This window comes from Gambusia affinis, linkage group LG12 (genome assembly GCF_019740435.1).
Source record: "Gambusia affinis linkage group LG12, SWU_Gaff_1.0, whole genome shotgun sequence".
In the NCBI taxonomy this organism is placed as follows: domain Eukaryota; kingdom Metazoa; phylum Chordata; class Actinopteri; order Cyprinodontiformes; family Poeciliidae; genus Gambusia; species Gambusia affinis.
Genome location: NC_057879.1, coordinates 26790677 through 26809529, shown reverse-complemented (window position 1 = coordinate 26809529; position 18853 = coordinate 26790677). Strand labels below are relative to the sequence as shown.

Below are 18853 nucleotides of genomic sequence, written 5' to 3'. Positions count from 1 at the left end.
TTGATCTGGGATCAGCGTTAGTTTCTGCGCCAGCAGCGATCTCTGCGTGTTTTAATAAAACAGGAAGAAATGTTTGAGAAGCTGGACGGAGCCGATGCCACACACATGGTTTCACTTATTCACCTACAAGCTAACAGTCGTGTTTCTCATCCAGAGTTTCCGTTTTAGTGTTTCTCACAGACGGATCCAAAGTGATTCGCCCCGTTTCTTCTCCTTCAGGAAGCTGCAGTTATAAATCCTCCTCATGCGTTTCAGATGCAGCAGAAATGTTCCTGGCAGCCAACGTGACTCTGAGGCTTCGCTAACGGTTGGATTTGGCGCCGCAGCATCTAATTAGGATCCATCAAACTCAGTGAGGAGGAGCTGGAGTAAAAGCAGCTCTTATTTTGACAGATCAAGTCAACATTTTCCTCGTAATGAAGCGAAAAATTGAGTTTTATTCTCTGGGAATTTTTAACTTTTATTCTGTTAATTCCTTCCTGCCTTTCATGACGTTTCAAACATCAAAATGATTTCGGTTTCTGGAACCAGCCGGAGAAATGTTTGATATTGGTACAGCTAAAACCAGAAGTTTACAGACACCATATTCAATATGCATGTTTTCAGGTAAATCAGAATAAATGTTCCTGTTTTAGGTCAGTTAGGAATAACAGAAATGTTCTGTTTTGACAGAGAAAATCTCTACAGGCTATTTTTATTTCTTACTTCAGTGTGAAAAAAAAGTCATTTTCTATCTTGTATACATCTATCTTGTACTGACTCAAAGCGACCTTCAGTTTGTATAATCCAGGTATAAATTCTGTTTTCTGCATGTAAAGTGATTTTCTGCTTTATATTTTTATGTTTTCACATCTGGCTGCCGTTATGTTTCATTCCCACGGGAACATCTGATCACATCACGAGTTTTCTTCCTGCTTCACTTTAATCCAGTTAAAATCTTTATTTGCTTACTCTGTGAAACATTTCCAGACTTTCAAATCCAAATAACTCCTTCTGATTGGCTCCCTCCAAAGCCGCTGCTCAGTGATTGGTCGGTGCAGCAGTCAGGTGGAGGGTCATGGATTTCCTCATTGCTGGTTCCCAGCCTGCAGCTTCATCATGTGGAGGATAATTTTAGCATTTTCAGAGAATTCAAAGATAATTTCTCTTTTCTTTAATGAAAAGAAAAGAGAAATTATTTTCTGGGAAAATTCTGTTTGCTTCAAAATGTCTTGAAGGTTTAATTTATGATTGAAAAATTTAATTTCCTCTGATAAAAGTGAAAACACTTTTTAATTATTTAGCAGTCATATTTGAAAAGTTTCATCTGTTTCTTTCTGACGAGGTAAATTCAAAGGATGCAGGAGAGGCGAGACCGTTGCTCACTTTTAACCTGGGCTGTAAAACGTAGTAGTTAATAATTAATGTGACCTGATGATTGATCCGGCTCTTATCTGTGGAAAACAAAACAAAGCTGCAGGCGGAACGATTCACTTCTCAAAGAAAAGCAGCAGAAAACGTCAAATCTGCTGGAAACGCCTGTTTGCCTTTAAACGTTTCGATTGTTCGTCACCTGAGAGGAAAAATGATGAAGAAAAACGAAACGGCTCTGAAGTCAGACCGCAGGTTCATGTTCAGACTGCGGTGTGTTGACTGAACGGGTGGACAGTTTTATAGCAGCTGCTGAGTCACTGACTGAACCTTCATGCCCCGAGGAGTCAGATTATTACCCTCATTCAGTTCTCCTGAGCAGGTCAGAGGTCAGCTGAAGGTAGTTAGATTTTCTCTGATGATTGTTTGTGAAGCGTTTTCCAACTCAGAGGAAACAACGTTCACCTGCAGCCTCACACACTCCTGATCAACGTCACAGTGTGTGTGTGTGTGTGTGTGTGTGTGTGTGTGTGTGTGTGTGTGTGTGTGTGTGTGTGTGTGTGTGTGTCCTGCTGCTTCTTTCTCTCTCTCTAAAGTCAAGCAGCCCTTCAGTCACATCTAAACTCGTCTTCAGTGTCTCCTGAATCTCACTGGAGAAAAACATCCCGCAGCATTTAGCTGCCATGTGTTTAGCATCATCAGGTTCGGTTGCTAGCTTATATCTGCATATATTTAGGATGTTGTGGATCCGTTCAAACAATCAGAATGAGTGTAAACATAATACAACATTTACAGAAAAGAGTTTTCTGGTGGCTGAACTCCTCCCATTCCCCCTGCTGGCTTTTATTTACGGGTATCAGAGTAGAGAAGGATGTTTATAAAGGCTATCAGTGGTTTGCACCGCTAACTAAAGAGTCATGCTAACAGTGAGCTCTGCTATTAGTTGAGCTAACATTTGTAATAAAGTGCCATTTTATTTATAAAACATTTTAAAATGCATTAAATCAAACTGAGAAAGATTGAAAAACAACGAAAGATAAAACGGAGAATAAAGGAATAAAAGTCGGAGTTTCAGGAAGTTTTCAGTTTTTTTTTCCTTTTAAGAATTAAAAGTTTTATTTTCATGTTATTATTTTAGCTCAGTAAATGTTTAGTCTGTGGTTCTGTCCCTTCAGCCGGGGGTTTTTGGACCGCAGCTGTTGGAGACGTTCCTGTTCTCCATCAGCCAGTTCAGACAAGGTCAAAGGTCAGCGGCAGGAACTCTGGGCTCTGATTGTAACTGGGAAACAGCTGGAGCCCTCAACCTGTCAGGCTGGTTTCAGCAGTGACCTCCAGAGCCGAGGGTCGATCCAGAACCAGGAGTCAGAGAACGAGTCGCCATGGCGACGCGCAGCTTCAGCGCTCAGAAGAGAGAAAAAATCGTCCAGTGTTTCTGCGACAGAAAGGAAGCCTGTTGCCGAAAACAAGACTCAGTCTGTTGCAGGAGAGGAAGTGGAATCTCAGACAGGACAGCTGCTCATTCCCGACCCCGATGGCGTACGAACGCCCCCTCCGCCCCCCTCAGCGCCCTGAGCGTTCAGCCACACATGTGGAGGTTCTGCAGGGCGGCGGGCTGCATGTTGGTGTCAGAATAGAACCGTCCTGTCTCGCTGATCCGTTGAACAGAACCGTCCAGCGACCTGCTGTTCCTGATGACGCCGTGTTTCTTCCCAACAGCCCTGGTGTTTTCTGCAGCCTGACTCCTCGGCCTCCGAGTCGTTTTCTGCTGCAGCGCGACTCTCTGAGCTCTGCTGTGCTGCAGCAGCTGGGTCCGGGTCCACAGCTCCCAGTCTGTTTGGACTGACTTCTCATGCTGGTGTTGACATTTCCTCCATTAAGGCTCCAGTTTCATGTTGCTGTCAAACAATGAGCTCAACATTTTAGCTGATCTCTACAAAGTTTCTTAGTTCATTTTCCTTATAAAAGGTTCATCAAAATGACTTTTTGTTTAGATTTATTTCCATTTCCAACAGATTTATTGATATTTTATTTCTATGGTGGCAGAAAGCAGAACGACCGGGTTCTGCCAACAGCATGAAGACGCTCAGAACCGAACCGTCCTCCGCTGGTTCTGAGTGTTCTGAACGGATCCAGTCTGAACGGATCCAGTCTGATCCAGTCTGATACGTTTGGTTATAATAAACAGGTAAATGAATTTCTAACATCATTCACTAAATTTATTGAATCAGTTTTAACATTTCCAAACAAACCTGTCTAAACATTTTCATTTGGTTGAGAAGGCAGCGTTTCAAAGCATCATGGGAAAAGTCGTTTCTCCGTTCGGGTCACGTTTCAGTTTGTTCTGGATTTTACTCTGCAGCAGAAATGTTGACGGTTTCTTTATCAGCGGCTCTGGGCAGATTTCTGCTCCTTAACTGGGATTTTTATCCATTAACGGGATGAGCAGCTCGGCTTTTCTCCGTCTTTCGTCCATCATTAACTCCAAACTGGGACTTTGATGTGAGTTCAGGCCGTCAGCGCTGATGAATGAGGGAGGGAGACGTTTGGCTCACAGCCGTGTTCAGAGAGTCTCCTGCTGGATTAAAGTGTAGAAGAAGAAGAGAGGGAGGGCTGAGTGGATTAGGAGAGGGGGCACAGCGCGCCCTGAGACGGGGGGGTTAACGTGAAGAGCGCATGTTGCTGCGGGGCGGAGGGACACCGAGGGACACGGAGAGATGCTGAGGGACACGGAAGGACACTGAGGGACACGAAGGGACACTGAGAGACGCTGAGGGACCCTGAGGGACCCTGAGGGACGCTGAGAGACGCTGAGAGACGCTGAGGGACACTGAGGGACGCTGAGGGACACTGAGAGAGGCTGAGGGACACTGAGAGACGCTGAGGGACACTGAGGGACGCTGAGGGACACTGAGAGAGGCTGAGGGACGCTGAGGGACACTGAGGGACGCTGAGGGACACTGAGAGACGCTGAGGGACCCTGAGGGACACTGAGAGACGCTGAGGGACACTGAGGGACACGAAGGGACGCTGAGGGACGCTGAGGGACACTGAGAGATGCTGAGGGACACTGAGGGACACGAAGGGACACTGAGGGACACAAAGGGACACTGAGAGACACTGAGGGACACAAAGGGACACTGAGAGACGCTGAGGGACACTGAGAGATGCTGAGGGACACTGAGAGACGCTGAGGGACACAAAGGGACACTGAGAGACGCTGAGGGACACTGAGGGACACTGAGGGACACGAAGGGACGCTGAGGGACGCTGAGGGACACTGAGAGATGCTGAGGGACACTGAGAGACGCTGAGGGACACAAAGGGACACTGAGAGACGCTGAGGGACACTGAGGGACACTGAGAGATGCTGAGGGACACTGAGGGACACGAAGGGACACTGAGAGACGCTGAGGGACACTGAGGGACACTGATGGACACTGAGGGACACTGAGGGACACTGATGGACACTGATGGACACTGAGAGACACTGATGGACACTGATGGACACTGAGGGACACAAAGGGACACTGAGAGACGCTGAGGGACACTGAGGGACACAAAGGGACACTGAGAGACGCTGAGAGACGCTGAGGGACACTGAGGGACACAAAGGGACGCTGAGGGACACTGAGGGACACAAAGGGACACTGAGAGACGCTGAGGGACGCTGAGAGACGCTGAGGGACACTGAGGGACACTGAGAGACGCTGAGGGACACTGAGGGACACTGAGAGACGCTGAGGGACGCTGAGGGACACTGAGGGACACTGAGAGACGCTGAGGGACACTGAGGGACACTGATGGACACAGATGGACACTGAGGGACACTGAGGGACACAAAGGGACACTGAGAGACGCTGAGGGACGCTGAGAGACGCTGAGGGACACTGAGAGACGCTGAGGGACACTGAGGGACACGAAGGGACACTGAGAGACGCTGAGGGACACTGAGAGACGCTGAGGGACACTGAGGGACACGAAGGGACACTGAGAGACGCTGAGGGACGCTGAGAGACGCTGAGGGACACTGAGGGACACTGATGGACACTGAGGGACACTGAGGGACCCTGAGGCCTTCCCTCTGGTCGCAGCGGATTCCTGCGCCGCTGCACATCAGGAATGTTTCTGCTGGTAAACAGTGCCGGCCGCGCTTTGTGCTCCTTCCTTTGTTTGGCTCCTTTATGGATCGTTAAACAACCATCAACCTTTGTCAACATCATGACTTTCTTTTTGTTTTCCTTTTCAAATATGACTCCATGTGGAGTCTTTACGTTAAAACTGGTTTCATGCAGCAGCTGTGATCAGAACTTCCTCACTTTCTCTAACGACCCGCTGCTAAACGTACAAACTGTTCAGGTGTGAAATAAATGAATAAATTTCCTGTAGCACTGAGCAGAACGAAGTGAGCCTCTAACAGGTTGATCCAGAGACGGTTCTGTTCAGGTCCAATCCGACCGTTCAGCCTCTGATCCAGCCCCTGAACCTGCTGTCAGCACTTCTTTTCTGTTTGACTTCATCAGACTCGTGCGTCCCCATGGAGACATCTGATTTCACTTCCTATTCCCACACTGCTTTATTTTAGTGAGTTATGCAAATATTTGTTTTTGCACAACTCTGAGTTCAAACCGCAGCAGTCAGGTTGAGGTTTAACGAGGATGTAAAAATATACAAACATCCAAACCGTCGGATAAACGCCTTAAAGGTTTTAATGTCTGTGGACAGAAAACCCGGATTAGCTGAAGGGAAATGTTAACCTTGAGGTCTAAACTTCTGACCAATCACAACACGGGATTATGAACCTGGTGAAGCTCATCTCAAATCTGTCGAAACCAAAATGAGTCCAGATGTTTCCTTCCTTCAGTTTCATTTATCTTTCATTCTTTGTAGTTTTCTCTTTAAACTCCTGTTGGTGGTTTATAAATGTCTGAACGGCTTAAAGATCATCAGCCTTCCAGACCTCTCCAGCCCTCTGGTTCTGGTTCTGGTTCTGGTTTTGGTTCTGGTTCTGGTTCTGAAGAAGCAGCATTCAGCTTCTATGCACCACAAACTTCTAGAAAACTGCAAAACAGCAGAAACACTGAGTTCCTTTAATCCAGGCTGGAAACCCAGAGCTGCTTTAGACCCATAATCAATGAACTATTGATTAATATATTTGATGTGTCGATAATCTTTGATGATAAAATGTTTGTTACATTTAGTCAATTTAAGATGTTTTTAGGACTTTTTGATGTAAATCACTTTAAAACACCTTGTTGCTGAAATGTGCCACATGAATAAGATTTATTTGTTTTGGTTCTGTGTATCTTCCAGAACCGTCTCCACGGCAACGTCAGAAGTTCTGTTTAGTTACAAAATTTTTTGTGATTTGATATTTATTCTCAGTCGTTGTAAATGAGAATCTGTCTGCTTTTTAAATTCTGTAAATCTGCAACGTTGGATTATTTTTTTCTAACGTTCAGTCAGAGAGGAGAGTGGGGGGCCGCGGGGGGCCCGGGCCCCTCTGACCTGCTGCTGACGCTGCAAACCTGAGCTTTACATTCATCTGCTGGCCTCCCTCCTACCAGGATCCTCCGGGGGCCGTCAGGTCAAAGGTCGTTTCGTTTTGGAGGTTCAGAGAGGGGAGGGCTCATCCAAAGCACGGCGGGTGTTTTTCCCATCAGCCTTAGCCGTCCGCGCTGATGCACCGCAGAGCATGTGGCCCCGCAGGGGGTCCATCAAGATTTAACTGGAAAACGTCACTTTGTACCGAATGAAAGATCAGGACGCTTTTATTTACAGGACTGGAGCAGAACGGAGGAGCGAACCGTCTGACCCGTCCGAACCGTCAGAACCATTTGAACGACCCGAACCGTCTGAACCGTCCGAACCGTTTGAACCGTCCGAACGGCCCGAACCGTCCGAACCGTTTGAACCGTCCGAACGGCCCGAACCGTCTGAACCGTCCGGGTTTCTCCAGACTCTGAGGATCAGCTGGTGTTCTGACCCAAACATGAAATCCTGCTGAGGTTTTTCTGAACGGATCAGGTCCGAAACCCAACACTGCCCTGGCTTTCACCTGGAATGCCCTCCTGGTTGAAAGTCAGCGCCATGGTAACGCCATGGTATCGCCATGGTAACCACAGATCCTGTCAGTCTTCTCATAAGCTTCAGGCTCAGGCCGCTTAATCTCAGGAACATCACAGATGATTCCTGATGGTTTAGAGTTCAGCGCTTTGCAGTGAAACAGGAACTGGTTGGTTTTTAATAACGGTGATGATTTTTGCTTGTTTCCAGGGGGATCGGGTTTGGCTCCGGGAGGAGGAGCAGTTCCTCCCCGGCTCCGTGTCTTCCTGCTCTGGAGGCGTCGTCGTCTTCGCCACAGACTACGGCCAGGTGAGAAACCTCGGCCGGCCCGGATCGGACCGAACTCTGTCTGAAACCCGTCAGCTCTTTCTGACCATACCGTCAGAAAGAGCTGACGGTACCGCCAGGGTGGCTTTGGGTCAAGGAGAAATCCATTAATCTGCACAAAGATGAAAAACATTCCCAGTGACCTTGAGCCTCAGAAGCGTGGCGCGTTTCCGTCAGGTTGGAATCCCTCTCATGTTTTCACCTCTGAAGTTTTTATTTCAGTTTTTATTTCAGTTTTTATTGAAGCAACTTTCTGTGATGCAGAAACAATAAAACGAATTAACTTTGGATAAACTCTGAGAAAACAAACAAAACAATCACAACAAATGTTCATACATGGTCACAACAATCAACAGGCAGATTTTAAGGTTTTTAATCATCGCAGCAGATTTCTGTGTTTTAATATCCAGTTATTATTAACTGGGTATTAAAAATAACCAGCAGATCATTCAGTTGATGTTCAGTCCTGCAGGAAGCGCTGAGCTTTTCTCATGTTGATGTCAGAAGGATTTTTATCAGCAGATGAATCTTTTGCTACAAATAATCACTAAAGGAATGTAATGTTGTTGAATTTTACACAATAAAATGTTTATTTTACTACTTATCAGCATTTCATACATTTCTAATATTGCATAAAAGGCAGAAGTGGTTATTTTTTTAAATCGGATTAATCATCTGATGATCGATAGGAGAATCATTTAGTAAAATAATCTTTATTTGATCTGCCAGCCGGATTCAAGCTTCGCTTAGTTTCTGAGTTTTACGTTTCTGTGAGTTTTTGTCTAAAGATTCTCCTCTAAATCTCTGACCGGTTCTGGTTCTGGGTCCAGGTCTCTGATCGGTTCTGGTTCTGGGTCCAGGTCTCTGACCGGTTCTGCCTCTTTCAGCTGTCGTCCTGCTTTAAACAGAACCGGGGTTCTAACTGGATCTTCGTTGAGTAGAACTCGGCTGCTGCAGACGTTTTATTCATCTGATCTGATTCTACATGAAGGAATCTGGTATCGGTTCTGTTGGGTCGTTTCTATAAGGAGCTTCAGTGTTTTCTGCGGAGCTGAACCAAAACGTCGTTCCCACATTTATCCCGACTCAGCAGCTGATCCGTTTGGTAAGGTGGATCAGCTGAAGCTCGGCTGGTTCTGCCTCACGGCTTTGATCCGTGTTGTGGAAACAGAGGGGAGGGGAAGGACGTTTAGAGTCGGTCGTTTATGTTTTGGAAATAAAGGAAAGCCAATATTTAGATGTGATGGAGGATCAGTCGGGATGAACTGCAGCAGGAAGTGATGAACTGCAGCAGGAAGTGATGAACTGCAGCAGGAAGTGATGAACTGCAGCAGGAAGTGATGAACTGCAGCATCCAGCATCTTCAACCCGATTCTCTCACAAACATAAAATAAAAAAAATATTTAAATGCAAACAAACAAACAATAATCAACAAACAAATTATAAAATAGTAAAATAAATAAATGAATCAAACATCAAAGTTTTCCCCCTCATGTTTTTAACCTTAATCTTAATCTGTGGGATTTTATCCCCAGACGACCTGAGGCTCTGGATGTTGGTAGATTAAAAAACTGACAAGAAAATAACTGGCTGTCTTTCCAGAGGCAGATTTAAACAGAGTAAACAGCGACTCCAGTGTTTTCAGCTGGTCGCTCTGAGCTGTTTGTGCATCTAAACTCAGATATTAGCCGTGAATAAGTGACGTTTGTCCTGCAGTTTTTTTTTCAGAGGCAGCTGAGGCGTTGGAGCCGCAGCTCGTCTTCCTCGGGTTTCAGGGTTTGGGCAGACAGGCTCCTCCTCCGGCTGCTGCAGGACAAAACAGCAGCAGATGAATGGTGATTCAAACAGCAGCTGCTGCTTTTGATGCTGACAGAAAGGAGAAGCTGGAGGCTTACCTGCCGACCTCTCTGACACACAGACACGGCTCGGTTTCCCCGTCATTCTGCCGCTCTGACACCATGATTATTAGCGTGAAATACGAGCTGATGGTTAAACGTTACTGGACCGATCAGCCGCTCCAGGTTCTGTCAGGAACAAACACCTGAGGGAGTTTAAGGCAGGAGATGAAAGTTTGTTCAAAGAACAAAATAAAAACGGAGAACACTACTTCCTCTTACATCAACGAATGTCAGTCATATCTTATCAGTTTCAATAAATTTATGAAAAAAATAATCTGAGGAAAATAAGAAATACTAAAAATGAGAATATTTTACTGTAAGATTTGATAACTGATAGTGGTTAGCATTCTAATGATGCTAACTGTTGGCGGTTAGCATTCTAATGATGCTAACTGGTGGTGGTTAGCATTCTAATTATGCTAACTGGTGGCGGTTAGCATTCTAATGATGCTAACTGTTGGCGGTTAGCATTCTAATGATACTAACTGGTGGCGGTTAGCATTCTAATGATGCTAACTGTTGGTGGTTAGCATTCTAATGATACTAACTAGTGGCGGTTAGCATTCTAATGATACTAACTGTTGGCGGTTAGCATTCTAATGATACTAACTGGTGGCGGTTAGCATTCTAATGATACTAACTGTTGGCGGTTAGCATTCTAATGATACTAACTAGTGGCGGTTAGCATTCTAATGATACTAACTGTTGGCGGTTAGCATTCTAATGATACTAACTGGTGGCGGTTAGCATTCTAATGATGCTAACTGGTGGTGGTTAGCATTCTAATTATGCTAACTGTTGGCGGTTAGCATTCTAATGATGCTAACTGTTGGCAGTTAGCGCTCTCCTGCCTGCTGGCTTTGTGGCCCAGAGATTTACCCCTTATGGCATCTGCTGCTGGTCTTAGCGCTCGGCCCCCCGGTTTTCTCTCGAGCTGCAGACCCCTGTTGACTCTCCAGAGAGATAAATGATCTAAATATAGAAACGTAATTAAGTGAAAATCTGGGGTCCTGCTGGGACGGAGCTCTAATTCTGGGATTGCTCTGGATTGGGAATGTTTGGGATTGTTTGAAGGGATTTCTGTGTTTGAACTTTTCTTACATCCTTGAACTTTGTGACCTTTTGTTGGTTGAGTAAACCAACAAACGGTCATGAACAAGTCAGTAAAATTGCTGCAAGAGCCTCTCCCTGGTGTGAATGAACCTGATGAGAACCAGGACCAGTGAGGCTTGTTGTTGGGTTTCTGCTGCCGTCATCTCCTGATCAGTCAGCTCCGGGCGCCGGCCGCAGAACGCAGAGCCTTCTTCTGGAAGAGCTTCAGTGATGACCCGTTTGTCGCTGACGCGCCACAGCGGGAGGAATGTGAGAAACGAAGGCCGACAGGATGCTGGGGGGCTTCTGTGCTGTTAATGTGTGAGTGTGCGTGGGGGGTTCAGAGGTCAGAGGTGACTGACTCCTCAGACAGAGACCGGCTTGTTTCAGGAGTCGCTGCTCTGAACCGGTGGACCGCAGCTGGTCACAGAGGGGCCACAGCCGGCCCCTGCTTCACGGTGTTAGCTCCATTTTATGATTTTATTACAGAAAATCTACATCATATCTGAATCATCAGACATTCTCAACATGCCAGATCCTTTCAAAATAAATTGGATCGTTCCTTCAGTGTGTCTAAAACCTGAAAACTGGACTGGTCAGTCCGGATCAATGAGATTAATTTGGTTTTTCAAACTTTACCCTGCAAATACTCGATAATTCAGTTTCTCCTCAGAACAAGAAATAACTGCATTCAATATATTTATTTTTTACATTTTAATTACTTAATTTGTATATATGCTATAAACTGAGTTTTATGGGGATCTGAAAAAGTCCAGTCAGGTCTGATAATAAAATAACTGATCTGTGAGTGGATAGTTTCCTCTGCTTCCTGTAAACCTTTAGAAAAGACTCAGACTTTCTCCTAAACTTGAACAAGAATCAGCCTTTTTCTGGCAGCGTTTAGCTGCAGAGTCGTCTTCTGCAGCTCAGGATCAAATTTATCCTCGCTGCCTGCCAGGTGTCACCGCTGTGGAAGGAGAAATGTAACACGAGACGTGAGCAGGTTCACCGGGACGAGCAGCAAAACATTTGCTAATGAGGAGGTTCTCTGCATCCCGGGTCTTTACTTCACAGGTGAACAGAAGTAGACAAATGTTTTGACTTCTGACTGTTAGTCAAATACATTTCATAACCTGTTTAGTATTTTTGGCTCCCGACATTTAACAAAAAGCAAAGACAGCAGAAGATCAGATTCGGGTATCGATCCAGGGACGATCCGGTTTACTGATGTATGATGAGATAAAGTAATATTCTAGTAAAAGTAAGTCCTGGTCCTGACTGCTTCAGGTCGTTCAAAGCTTGAATTCAGAGATGACATCTGTTGACTCTTTGCACGTGACGTCACGCTCTCCAGAGCCCCGCCCACTCCGCCATGACGGACCAAAACGCTCCTTTAAAGCTAGTCTGAAAACAGACATCTGTCACCTCATATCACTTTAAAGATATTCTTTAAAATGAAACAGCATACTTTCACTTTCTGCGCGGTCAGCTCCTGAAACAGACAAGGACGCAAACCAAACTTGTCATTTTATTGTGTAACTTTTAATGAGGAAAGATGATAGATAGCAGATGTCAGTAATAATGACTGGCGGCGGATTTGTGGCGAACTCTTTTACAAGGTCAGAAGTCTAACGTTAATTTACTTTATAAGTAAGTATAACAAAACTATCAAATATCGCGTTATGGAGAAGGTACGGGTTTAACTATTAGTAACCATGGAGACGGTGCCACACCGTCACGTAGCCTAGCATGTATGGGAAAAACTGGTTAGCATCTCCTCTTTGTACGTTTTTAATCCTGCTCCGGTGTAAAAGGAAGCCCTGTTTAAAACAGTGATATAAATCGTGTGGTGTGAATTCAGGCAAAGTCGGTAATTTGATCAACACGTCAGGAGGGAGGCGGTATGGGTCGGTTTCTAAGCTAGCTGTTTCCAAAGGTTGTAAATCCCGCCGCATATGAACCCCAACCAGGTGAGTTACGTTCACAGACAGATTAGCTCGACTTGAACAAACAAAAGCCATGAATAAAATGGTAAAAATAACTTTGGAAAACAATTTCAGTTGCTCTGTCCAGTAGACGTCCATCATAGCGCCTGTCAGTTTAAGTTGCGGTTTTTTTAAAAATAACCAAATGTTGCAATTTTGGTCTCCAGGGTAACTGAGTCTACCGGACTACCAGGTGTGGAAGTTTCCAAAATGAACTCCAGACCTTAAGAAACTCAAATGTTCCTTTAAAAAGTAAAAGCTGACATCACACTTTCACTCTTCTGACACAGAAGATGAACGTTTTCAGGAGCTGCAGTTGGTTAGTGTGAACATTTGAAGGTTTGAATGAGGTCCAGGTTCCTGTCATTGTCTGGGTCTGATCCCAGTGTTTTCTGTACTCTGGTCCAGGTCTACACCTACAAACAGAACGCCCTCACCAGGCAGAAGGTGCAGCCCATGCACCACAGCAGCGTCAGAGGCGTGGAGGACATGGCCACGCTGGAGGACCTTCACGACGGCGCCATCATGCACAACCTCCACCAGCGATACCAGCAGAGGCAGATCTATGTGAGTTCACTTCATACTGCAACCGCCTGGATGAATACTTTTTACTTGAGGAAAAACCTGTTGAAGTATTTCTACTCTTACTTCATTAGTCTTTGGGTTCTCTGCCATCTCTGGATGGTAACAAACATAAATTTTCTTTAAAAATGTGATTTAAATGGATCTGGACCGAAGGAAGTCGTATTTCCAGTTTCTAAAATGTAAAACCTGATAAATGAAAGGTTCACACATGAAGGAAATCATTCCACCTGACATGAAGAAGAGTCCAATCCTGGCCCCCAGTGATTCAGCTGCCTGGGAACAGTGCCCTCTCTGAACTGCTCTCTGTTGGGATCACCCTGACAGCCTGAAACAGGTCAGCCTGGTTGCGTAACGCCGCTGATAACCAGCTGGATGTTGGCAGGGAAAGTGAAAACAGCGCGGCTTTTAAAGTGACGGGAAACGTGCGGCATGCAGGGTTTGGTATCGATGTGTCAGAAAACGTCCAGCTTCCCGTCTCTGAATCCTGACTGGGCAGCATTCTGTTCTGTTCCTGGGAATGTTTCGTAAAATCCCTGGAGGAAATGTTTGAATTTGCTGAGTTTAGGCCGTGGCATCCAGGAAAACATGTTCAGACACAGCAGGAATAATCGCAAGAGCCCTGACTGTTCGTAATGTTGCAATATTTAACTGGGAAGAAAAGATCAAGCTTCAAAATTTATGTATCCAGTAGTTTGTGCAAGAAAGTAGAAGCTATTTTTATTGCAATCTGGATTGTTGCCACTAGGTGGCACTAAATTGCCTTCTTTTTTATCAACAATGTGGCTGATTATTACAATATTTTCCTGTTTTTTGTTTTTCTGAAAACAAATTCCAGTGTTTGGTTTAGAAAAACAAAAGTTGGGCGTGGCATAGGGGAAAGCGTGACCCACGTCTGGAGGCCTTGAGTCCTCGATGCGGCCGTCGCAGGTTCGATTCCCGGACCCAGCAACATTTGCCGCATGTCTCCCCCCTCACCTTCCCCCTTTCCTGTCAGCCTACTGTGGTATAAGGAACACTAGAGCCAAACAGACCCCCTGGAGGGGAGAAAACAAAACAACAAAAAAAGAAAAACAAAAGTCATGCGGGACAAACGGCTCGTTACTGTCCTGTTCCCGAATTCCTGGATTAATGAACAATCCCGACCCGACATTTTACGCAGAGAAACAAACACAAAGCCGGCCTTGTGCTCTGCAGTTGGCACGCATCAGACGAAGTAACCTTTGACAAATGCCATGTTGTTGCTTTAATGACGTTTGAATGTTCCCGTATGGCTGAAATTATCCAATCAATTCATCACAGCCGGCCGATCTGCAGCCCGACTCGTTTCTCCTCCTTTTGGAAAGACGTAGCTGAGAAAAGGGAAAATTGGACGGGAAGATTTGGTGAAGTGGATTGTGGTGAACCACAGCGAGTGGCTACGCACACACACCCACTCACATGCACACACACGTTGTGTGTGGGGGAAATGAGCGTGAGTCAGAACTTTAGAATTTCAGGATTAGTTTTAAAATATTTTTAACCAGTACCTAGTAAAGTTGAACAAAGAGGAGTAGCTTGTAAAAGAACCAGATGTTTGAATGTTTCCAGCCTGGAAATAGAAATGTTTTGTCTCTAAATAACTTCCTGAGATGATTTTTTAATTTGCTGCATCACAGCTTGGATTTTTGTCTAATTTATTCATCCCATCACTGACAGAGAAAAATCCAGAGTTTGAAAACATTAAAACTATATTTTGATTTCTTTTGGCCTCCAGATGCTCTAAGTTTGATTTTCACCTCAACTTGTTTACATGTGAAACATTTCGGCCTTGTTTATGTTTTCCAGTAATTTAAACTTCTACAAACAGAATCAAACTTCATTTTGGAATCATGCAGAAAAAAACTCCCCATATGTTTTGTATTAAGAAGCCCAAAATGTCAGAGAAACTCCCAGAAAAATCTAGAAATTTGATTGTGGAAAAGTCAAAATAACTATTTATTTTACTTCAGAATAATTTAAACTCTTGTTTCAAAACAAAATTTCTGATCTGGTAATGAGTTTCATTAAACATCTCAGTGAATTCTGCTTAAAACATTTAATGTGAACAGAGCATTATAAACATTTAGCATAATAAGAGTCGGATTAGTGTAACGCGCTCCCATCTCAGGGTACAGCAACACGCCGCTAAGCATTCTGGGAAATAGTTCCCACTCCTGTCTTTTTCTTCTTTCATTTTTTTAAAGTGTTAACCTAAAAACTCCCGGAGGTTTGACAAAATGTATGAAAAGTTAACACAACTTATTATAAGTTTATCTTTCACAAACTCACATTTAGGTTCAAAATGTAGAACTCGTTAAATTTATTTGACTTGAAGAGAAGAAGATGGTTGACACAACTAAATGTTTTACAGTGAAGTTTAACTTTCAGAGAGTTTTTAAAACTCCTCAAAGTTTCACTTCTGAGTCGTTTTCTGGATAAAATTAAAAATCTACAGTGTAGCGAAACAAGCCTGCAGACTACGAGACCTGTGAGAACGTGTGTGTGTGAGGGCGTGTAGGGGTGTGTGTTAGGGTGTGTGTGTGTGTGAGGGCGTGTGTGTAACATCTTTAGCCGCTGTGATTGCAACCAGCTGTGCTGTCGACCGGTGGCCTCCCTCGTCTCCTCTGCAGATTCCAGTGGAAGCATTCACACACACACACACACACACACACACACACACACATTTCCAGCAGAGCGACGCTCCGTGTCCCCCCCCCCCCCCCCTGTCCCTCCGCTCGGTTCTTGGACCTGATCCGTACCACATGGTGGGTCTTTTGCTCGACAGCCGTGTTCTCTGGTTATTCCGTCCCACATGTTTCTGTTTCAGCCCGTCGGTTCCGTTCGCCTCACGTTTCTCTGAGCAGACAGACACTGAGGAATGCGGCCCTCTGGATCCGTTTCAGGGCCGGACCCCCCGGCATCCTGCAGGGGGTCAGTCCAGGCAGAAAATCCAGGAATTCCTAATAAACTGGTTTGGGATCCTGTTTGCTTGATGGGAACAGCTTCTGATGGACCTTTCTGCTCCTCAGACTGTTGATTTTCACACAGAGGTCTTTAATTGACCTCTTTGTCTGATTGGTTCATTTTACAACGTCATCCATTCAGAAAATCGAATTTGAGCGTCACAGAGTGGAAAGTGTTTCATCCTCAGTAAAACGTCTCCTTCACTCTGAAGCAGAGATTCTGGAGGCGGTCGGGTCCGTGGCCTCAGTCGGAACCAGCTTCAGTTTCATTCCTGACCGTCTTCAACGTTCTGCTGAAGAGTTCATCATCAGTTTCTTCCTCAATGCAGTGGAAAACAGAAACAAACGTTTGGAAAAACATTTTCACCCCAAAAATCAGATTTAATTCACTTCCTGATGTGGATCAGAATCAGAATCAGTCTGAACGCTCATGTCGCTTTTCATCCGTCTGTTGCATCACTTGCATCATAATTCTGCACCAGAAGAAGCCAGACAGAAAATCTGGATGTAAATATTGAATGAAAATTATAATTATGAACTGATGAAGGAATCACATCCCAAACGCTCCATTCCTGGTTTTACATCCAAACACAAACTAATTAAAACAATCAGAAATTGGGAAATGTATTTTCTTCCTCTTCTCCATCAACATGAAAATCTACAGGATCTGAAGCTTTCCACTTCGAGTTCTTCCAACAATTTAGTTTTATTTACAGACAAATGAAGCTCACTCTTGTTTTTAACTCATATTTTATCAGCTTATTGAATCGAGTCGGATGTTTTAATTGCTTGATCTGTTAGAAATGTTGGTAGTTTTATTGAGAGCTGCTGTGTGTCTCTGTTTAACGTCTGACCACAGGGGTGTGAACAGGTTGTGATTTTGTTGGAAAGTATTCCTCAAAGCTTCTCTCTGTTAACTGGATTCTTGACGTTTCCAGTGTGAGATGTTAGTTCTGCAGTAAAGACCCTTCAGGTCTTTTACACGCCGTTTCTCAGGGTGTCAATAGTTATGGGGGTGCTTTAAAAATAGTCCTAAAATGTTTTGTTCTGCCTGGAAACATGTGAGAGAACATCTTGTACAAATTTCCCACAGACATCCTTGATTAGGGAGGAATCTGGGAAATGTAAAATATGCCTGTGAGCTTTGGTTGTATGAAATGTGAGACGACTGAAGACGTGGAGTCGGACAGAAAGTGTTTGTTCTGCAGGAGGCCGGAGGACAGAGAGCCAACAGGAAGCGCTTTCAGCTGAACTCAAACCGTCCCGATGGAAGGTCAGAGGGAAACGCTGCACCAGCGTGAAAACCCACTGGGCCCTCCTCCTCCTCTTCATCATCCCAGTGTGGTGGTGGTGATGAAGGCTCTTCCGGGTCGGCGTTGTGTGTGGATCGGAGTAACTGGGTTTTTATTACGAGTCTCTGCTGTCGGTCTGCTGACAGACGGACTGCAGCAGGCAGCGGCTGCTCCGCTTTCACAGGTTCTGCTATCAAAACAGAACCAAACTGGACTGACGCTGGGACCGGTACAGTCCATGCTTTAGTTGGATCCAAATCTGGCTTTCATAATATCTGGAGGAGTGCTTACCCAGCTCCTGGGAGACGCGTTTTCTTAAAATGAGCCCTTAAAGAAAGAGATTTAAAACGTCTTTCTGTCTGGAGCGAGACTCCCTCGTTTGATTTGCTCTGTCAGTTCAGTTCTGGTGGTTCTGGAACCAAATCAGACCCATTCCTGACCAGATCTCTGCTGGCATGTTTTCAGTTTTGAGCTTCCAAACACAATAATCTCATCTCAAGCTGCTCTTCTTCTGGCTAGAAATACAAAAACTTTACATTATTTTTGGTTATTATACAGTTTTAAACTATTTTAACTTGAAACATAAAAGTATTCACCTTATTTTATGTGACCAGGCGTCTTGATGTGTTTTCAGGAGTTTGTCATGAAAAACAAAACATTTTTATCCAGGCAAGAAAAAAGCCGTGAAGCTGCCGTCAGACTGTTTCATATCTTGACGTGTGTCATGAAGAATCTGTTGTGAACAGTTCATGTATCCTGGGATCGGAGGTGTAAAATGTTGAACTGCATCCGGATTCTTTACTTTTCCTTGTCGTCGTTATCTTTTCTTTTTTCACACATTCAGGGATCAACTGACCATAAAGTAGGTCAAGCTGTCAGTTTCAGTTTCAAGCATCCGGCTTCCAGAAGCGTGTTTATCTTCATAAGCGCAGACAGAGTGTCTGCATAGTGTTGCGTCTGAATTAGTTGTTGTGATATTATACGTTATGTAAATATCGCCTGTGTTGCACATGCTGCATCATATTGTGCAATATGTAATCCATTACTTTTATTATCAGCAGCTAATTTTGGATGTAATCCCAGCAACTATTCCTAAGTTTTACTGTCAGTTCCTGTTTATTCCAGTTTTGATCTTTTATTTTATTTCATTGTGTTACAAACACAAAGTTTTGTCAGTGAGTCCAATCTGCTGCAGTCTTTATTAATGTTTTTACATTCTACATGCTTTGTTTGTACATTGCAGAACCTAGTTTAATCTGTGCAGCAGTTTATGTGGTGAA

General features: G+C 44.5%; 1 protein-coding gene across 1 annotated transcript in view; it reads left to right on the top strand.

Annotated features, from left to right (window-relative positions):
- Positions 1-18853, top strand: part of myo10 (myosin X) — a 101801-nt gene that overhangs the window by 21545 nt on the left and 61403 nt on the right. Inside the window, exons 2-3 of the mRNA XM_044135343.1 lie at positions 7624-7722; positions 13124-13282. Coding sequence (XP_043991278.1) covers positions 7624-7722; positions 13124-13282 — 258 coding nt within the window. The remainder of the gene's footprint in view (positions 1-7623; positions 7723-13123; positions 13283-18853) is intronic.